Raw genomic sequence first — 7,738 nt, 5'->3', positions numbered from 1 at the left:
TGTCTGTGTTTTTTGATATAGAGAAGGCTTATGATCGCTGCTGGCGATATGGAATACTCCGTGATCTTTATGAATTTGGACTCCCGGGTAATCTGCCAATTTTTATAAAAAACTTCTTGCAGAATCAAAGATTCCAAGTCAGGATGGGGAACACTTAGTCTAGGCCTTTCACACAAGAAGAGGGTTTTTCTCAAGGTTCTATTTTGAGTGTGACTTTGTTCCTAATCAAAATTAACAGTATAACTAACTGTCTCTTTCCCAGTGTGAAACACTCTCTGTATGTGGATGACTTTCAGATCTCCTGTCAGTCTACTAACATGAGTTTTATTGAAAGACAACTGCAAACCTCCCTAAATCGCATTGACAATTGGTCCAAGATCAATGGTTTTACATTTAATGCAGAAAAGATTTCGTGCATTCACTTTTGCCGAAAGCCCCTCGATGTGGGTTTCCTGTCCGTGGTGAGGGGACCTCCCAGAGATGGTTTAGTAACTCTTCTTTACTATCCCTGGGATCTGAACGCCCACCCACGTGTTTGCCGTGCGTGGTGATCCGTATGCCGGAAAGGGGGATCCTGGTAGTTGAGGGGCAACATACGGTCCCCAACACACTGCTTTGGCCCCTGCTTCGGATAAACGGGAGGCTCAAATCAGGCTCAGTTTGAGTCAATCGGCTGGTCGTTGAGTCATTCTTGACCTCGGCCTGGAGTCAACCGATCGATGCAGACCGGGCAGACATGTCAGACAAGGTGTGCTTTTCTCGACTGCATTGTGAGGGTATAGCTCCTGGGAAACCCTGGTGCGACGGTCTATGGGAGTCTCCCATGTGACGGCATCCCCCTGTTGGGCCCCATGGTGGGTGGGGTCACTGGGAGCTGAATATAAATTCTTAAATATGGATACCAAAAACCAAAAACAAGCACAGACAAAAGAAGACCTCCAGCCAACCTGCTTACTTAATAGTGCATGCAACTGGAGAAAAACCTTTTGCTAAGTGTTCCCCCTTTTTGATTCAAAAGCTGTTTGAATCAACCATTGGGCATTTGAAAAAAATTCAAAAATTGAGGTCAGGGGACTTACTTGTAGAAACAGCCTCTCCTCAACAAACAACAAAGCTTTTGTCAATTACAACTCTTGGAGACATGGGAATATCGGTCACACCACACGGAAGTTTGAACTCATCACGTGGTGTGATATCTGAGTTTGACTTGATGTCTGAAGACGAATCAGACATTCAGATCGGCCTCTCGGACCAAGGTGTCACTTCTGTCCGACGCATTTCGATCCGTCGAGACGGCAAGTTGATACCCACTAAACATTTAATTATAACATTCAACAACCCGACACTGCCATCTTTCGTTACAGCAGGATATCTGCGCTGCGCAGTTCGTCCGTATATTCCAAATCCGCTGCGTTGCTTTAAATGCCAGCGATTTGGACATTCCCAGACCTCTTGTCGAGGCAAAAACTTGTGCGCACAGTGTGGAACTGAAGGTCACAACAGTACTGAATGTAAAAGTACGCCACACTGTGTGAACTGCAAAGATGCCCATCCTTCCTACTCACGAAAGTGTACCGCATGGCAAAGAGAAAAAGAGATCCAACGGGTAAAAACTATGAAAAACATCTCATATCCAGAGGCTCGTCGTATGGTCACTCCAAGTGCACCTATGCAACAAAAGACATTTGCTGCCGTGGTGAAATCTACTAACACATGTGGGGTTCAAACAGAGATTTCTGTATCCCCAAGTGAATCTTTTACACGCCATGCGAAATGTTTAATACTCTCATCTATGAAAACACCAGAACAGGAAAGTACAAAAGCAAAAACACCTCTACCAAAAACTGGGATAACAACTAGGAATGTGGGTTCCAAAAAAGCGAGTAAGAACCCACTAAACAAACAGAGAGTGAAAGCAGCACTCTCCAAATCCAAAAAATCGGAGGCTCAGTCGATGAGTGAGTTCTCTGATATCTCTGACGAAGAGAATAAACTGGAGGTGACCCAAACAACATCGCCTTTAAAAGGAAAATCATCAGTTAAATTGAAGAGGGACACCTTTGCAAAGAATGCTGTATCAAACACATAATGGATTATAAAATAATTCAGTGGAACTGTCGTGGTTTCCGCAACAACTTCTCTGACGTTAAACACTTGACATCACCTACCACATCTCTCTGCGTGGCACTCCAGGAAACACATTTAAAACCTGGAGAAAAAATATCTTTAAAAGGGTTTGGACTCTACCGCAAGGATGATGATAGCCACAACCGCGCCAGTGGAGGTGTGGCTATACTGGTTTCAAACTGCATACCGTCCTTACCGGTACAAATAACAACAGAGCTGCAAGCTGTGGCAGTCAGAATATCTATTGGAGTAACTGTCACAGTTTGTTCCATATACTTGCCACCAGATGTCAGAGTCGATGAAGATGAATTGGATGCCTTGGTTGAACAACTGCCGACTCCATTCCTTTTACTCGGTGATTTCAATGGCCACAATCCAATGTGGGGCAGTCTTGACATAAACCGTCGAGGCAGGGCCATTGAGAGGTTTATAGGCAATCACCAACTGTATTTATTTAATACTGGAGAAGTGACATACTTCCATGCCCCAACAAGAACATTCACTGCCATTGACCTATCATTAGCAACCCCGAATCTGTTTTCAGCGTTTACATGGGAGGTTGGATCTAATCCACTCTCTAGTGACCACTTCCCAATATTTTTAAAATATCGAGGCAGAGAAAGCTGTGAAACAGCCCGTCCACCACGCTGGAAATTTGAAACGGCAGATTGGCCTGCATTTTCCTCTCTGGCTAACATCACTGAGGAAATGGTCAATGCTGCTGGTATCAATGATGCAGTTGAATTTGTCACTTCTAGTATTATTGAGGCAGCCGAAAAAACAATGGGGATAACATCAACCAGATATCCAAAACATCCGAAACCATGGTGGGATCAGAATTGTGAGGCAGCATTTAAAAAACAAAAGAAAGCATGGGGGATTTTCAGAAGATACCCCACTGCTGAGAATTTGATAGCTTTTAAAAAAGCAAAGGCAAATGCCAGAAAAATAAGGAGGCAAAGCCAAAGGGATTCCTGGAGGAAGTATGTTTCTAGCATAACATCTTCCACCAGCTCAAAAGCAGTCTGGGATAAAATCCATAAAATTAATGGGAAATATGCTTCTCACTCTCTGTCCATGCTGGAAAATAATGGCACAATAATCAGTGACATAAAAGGTATTGCTGATTTGTTGGGTGAAACATTTTCGTCTTCATCCAGCAATATTATGTACACAACAAATTTCCAGGCTTATAAAGTCCAAAGTGAAAAACAATATCTAAACTTCCACTCCCCATCTAATGAGGAATATAATGTGCCATTCAGCAGAATAGAACTATGTACAGCAATTTCACGCTCGGGGAATACTGCTGTAGGTCCGGATAAAATCCATTACAGCATGATTAAAAATCTGTCAGACAATTCCCTTAGTAACCTTCTAAATCTGTTCAACAGAATATGGACAGAACATACTTTCCCTGACTCTTGGAGGCTATCTATCATAATTCCCATTCCCAAGCCAGGTAAAGACTGCAAGAATCCCTCTAATTATAGACCAATTTCTCTGACTAGTTGTCTCTGCAAACTTTTCGAGAGAATGGTAAACAGACGCCTGATGTTCCTCCTAGAGGAAAAGAACTACTTTTCACCACATCAGAGTGGATTTCGTAGGAACAGAAGTACCACAGACAATCTAGTAAACCTTGAAACATCTATACGCGAAGCGTTTGTAAGACGACAGCACTTAGTGTCTGTGTTTTTCGATATAGAGAAGGCTTATGATCGCTGTTGGCGATATGGAATACTCCGTGATCTTCATGAATTTGGACTGCGGGGTAATCTGCCAATTTTTATAAAAAACTTCTTGCAGAATCGAAGATTCCAAGTCAGGATGGGCAACACTTTGTCTAGGCCTTTCACACAAGAAGAGGGTGTTCCTCAAGGTTCTATTCTGAGTGTGACTCTGTTCCTAATCAAAATTAATAGCATAGCTAAGTGTCTTCCTCCCAGTGTGAAACACTCCTTGTATGTGGATGACTTTCAGATCTCCTGTCAGTCTACTAACATGAGTTTTATTGAAAGACAACTGCAAACCTCTCTGAATCGCATTGACAATTGGTCCAAGACCAATGGTTTCAGTTTTAACGTAGAGAAGACCTCGTGCATTCACTTTTGCCGAAGGCGTGGTTTGCACCTGGACCCTGAAATTCACCTAAATGGGGTTAAAATCCCAATGGTCAATGAAGCAAAATTTTTGGGTGTCGTGTTTGACCAAAAATTGACGTTCTTGTCACACTTGCGCAATTTGAAGAGTAGATGTTTAAAATCTCTGAACCTTTTAAAGGTATTATGCTGCTCATCCTGGGGAGCAGACAAATGTTCGATGCTCAGGATATATAGAGCCCTCGTTCGCTCTAAGCTGGATTATGGATGTGTTGTTTATGGCTCTGCGCGAGAATCTACTCTTCGGATGCTGGATCCAATCCACCATCAAGCATTGCGTTTGTGCACTGGTGCATTTCGAACTTCTCCTATTCAAAGTTTGTACGTGGATGCTTATGAGCCTCCACTATCTCTCAGGAGAGAGCAGTTGTCTTTGTTCTATTACATTAAACAGAAATTTCTGGCTAAACCTTCAGTTTATTGTAGAGTATCAGATACTCAGCTGAAAAGATTATTTACAGCTCGCCCAAGTTGTGTCCCTACATTTGACATTAGAATGGAGAATGTAAGCAGCACGATTGACCTGGACACAAGCAACATTTCACAGGTCGAGGTCGATAATATATCACCTTGGTCAACTCCTGTGATTAATGTTGACTTTAGCTTAAAGCAGTTTCCTAAGGAATCTACCCCGGACTACATCTATAGGCAGCACTTTGCAGAAATTCAACATTGTGACAGGAATTTAATTCCTATTTATACTGATGGATCGAAATCGGTTGATTACGTTGGCTCAGCCTTTGTCTGCCAGGATGAGATCGTGGCAGAACAAATCGCATCGAATTCTTCCATTTTTACTGCAGAGTTGCAGGCTATTTACCTAGCCTTAAAATATATAATTAGTAAAGGTCATCGTCGCTGTGTTATTTACACTGACTCAGTTAGTGCACTTCAGGCTTTGATCTCACATGAACCTAGTTCTCACTCTATAGTGATTAAAATTCGCAAACTGTTTTGCCATCTTATTGCGAGTAATATTTTTGTAAAATTTTGTTGGGTCCCAGGCCATGTAGGTATAAAAGGGAATGAAGCAGCTGATGCAGCTGCAAAGTCAGCGGGTCCTTCTCAGCATGCAATGTTTGTTGAAGGAGGTGACTTGAAGCTAGTTGTTAAAAAACGACTAGAGGAGAGATGGCAAAATGTGTGGAACGCACAATTCCACAATAAACTACACGAGATCAAACCTGTGATTGAAAATTGGACACAGAAGAAACCTTATGACAGGAGATCTGAGGTCATTCTTACTCGTTTGAGAATTGGACACACTCGACTGACTCATGAATACCTTCTGACGGGTGATGACCAGCCTGTGTGTCAGTATTGCAATTGTACTGTAAGCGTTAAGCACATACTGAGCAATTGCACTGCCTCTGAAAGGATTCGTAGGCAGCATTTTGGAAATGCAAGTTTTAACGAGATTTTGGGCCAGAGGCCAAATGTTGATAAATTACTAAACTTTCTAAAAGTTACAAATATTTATAAACAGATTTAGTTGTTTGTTTATTTTATATTTATACCTTGTTACTATATACACTTTAATTGTTATTTATTTTTGTTATCGGTTCTATGTTTTTTTTTGGTTTTTTTCTGTTGTTTTATTTTGTTCTATTTTATTCTATTTATTATTATTATTTATTTATTTATTTATTTATACCATGTGTTGTGGCGCAGCTTGGCCTGTGTTGCCTTTGTGCCAAAAAAACTATTACCAACCAACCAACCAACCAACCTTTTGCCGAAAGCGTGGTTTGCATTTGGACCCTGAAATTTACCTAAATGGGGTTAAAATCCAATGGTCAATGAAGCAAAATTTTTGGGTGTCGTGTTTGACCATAAATTGACGTTCTTACCACACTTGCACAATTTGAAGAGTAGATGTTTAAAATCTCTTAACCTTTTAAAGGTATAATGCTGCTCATCCTGGGGAGCAGCCAAATGTTCGATGCTCAGGATATATAGAGCCCTCGTTCGCTCTAAGCTGGATTATGTATGTGTTGTTTATGGCTCTGCGCGAGAATCTACTCTTCGGATGCTGGATCCAATTTACCATCAAGCATTGCGTTTGTGCACTGGTGCATTTCGAACTTCTCCTGTACAAAGTTTGTATGTGGATGCTTATGAGCCTCCACTATCTCTCAGGAGAGAGCAGTTGTCTTTGTTCTATTACATTAAACAGAAATCTATGGCTAAACCTTCAGTTTATTGTAGAGTATCAGATACTCAGCTGAAAAGATTATTTACAGCTCGCCCAAGTTGTGTTTCTACATTTGACATTAGAATGGAGAATGTAAGCAGCACGATTGACCTGGACACAAGCAACATTTCACAGGCTGAGGTCGATAATATATCACCTTGGTCAACTCCTGTGATAACTGTTGACATTTACTTAAAGCAGTTTCCTAAAGAATCCACCCCGGACTACATCTATATGCAGCACTTTGCAGAAATTCAACACCACGACAGGAATTTAATTCCTATTTATACTGATGGATCGAAATCAGTTGATTACGTTGGCTCAGCCTTTGTCTGCCAGGATGAGATCGTGGCAGAACAGATCGCATTGAATTCTTCCATCTTTACTGCAGAGGTGCAGGCTATTTACCTAGCCTTAAAATATGTAATTAGGAAAGGTCATCGTTGCTGTGTTATTTACACTGACTCAGTTAGTGCACTTCAGGCTTTGATCTCACATGAACCTAGTTCTCACTCTATAGTGATTAAAATTCGCAAACTGTTTTGCCATCTTATTGCAAGTAATATTTTTGTAAAATTTTGTTGGGTCCCAGGCCATGTAGGTATAAAAGGGATTGAAGCAGCTGATGCAGCTGCAAAGTCAGCAAGTTCTTCTCAGCATACAATGCTTATTGAAGGAGGTGACTTGAAGCTGGTTGTTAAAAAACGACTAGCAGAGAGATGGCAAAATGTGTGGAACGAACAAGTCCACAATAAACTTTACGAGATCAAACCTATAATAGAAAATTGGACACACAAGAAACAGTATGATAGGAGATCTGAAGTCGTTCTTACTCGTCTGAGAATTGGACATACTCGGCTTACTCATCAATACCTTTTGAAGGGTGATGACCAGCCAGTATGCCAGTATTGCATTTGTACTTTAAGTGTTAAACATATACTTTGCAACTGTGTTGCTTTTGACCAGAGTCGCAGACAGCATTTTGGAAATGCAACTTTGAGAGAGATTTTGGGCCAGAGGCCAAATCTTGATAAGATACTGAACTTTTTGAAAGTTATAAATATTAATAGAGAGATTTAAGTTAACTAATTTATTTATTTATTTATTATATATTTATATTTGTGTTGTTCTGTTTGTTTGTGTTTTTGTGTTGTATTGACGCCTTGTGATATATATATTTAGCTTTGTTTAATTTTACCATTTGTCATGGCGCAGCATAGCCTGTTTGGCTCTTGTGCCAAAAAACTAGAACTAA

The 7,738-nt window shown here is 40.8% G+C and overlaps 1 protein-coding gene across 1 annotated transcript; it reads left to right on the top strand.

The window, feature by feature from the left end:
* The first annotated feature begins 1,141 nt into the window (after nucleotides 1-1,141).
* LOC136979257 (uncharacterized) lies at nucleotides 1,142-2,089 on the top strand. Its single transcript, XM_067275203.1, has one exon. It carries the CDS (start codon nucleotides 1,142-1,144, stop codon nucleotides 2,087-2,089), a length of 948 nt encoding a protein of 315 aa, XP_067131304.1.
* The last annotated feature ends 5,649 nt before the right edge of the window (nucleotides 2,090-7,738 follow it).

Source organism: Centruroides vittatus, unplaced genomic scaffold (genome assembly GCF_030686945.1).
Source record: "Centruroides vittatus isolate TY-2023 unplaced genomic scaffold, ASM3068694v2 contig_60, whole genome shotgun sequence".
In the NCBI taxonomy this organism is placed as follows: Eukaryota; Metazoa; Arthropoda; class Arachnida; order Scorpiones; family Buthidae; genus Centruroides; species Centruroides vittatus.
This window is presented reverse-complemented; position numbering and strand designations above follow the sequence as displayed.

Coding starts and splice junctions, on each gene's coding strand:
- LOC136979257 (XM_067275203.1), top strand. CDS start 1,142: ATGGGAATATCGGTCACACCACACGGAAGTTTGAACTCATCACGTGGT.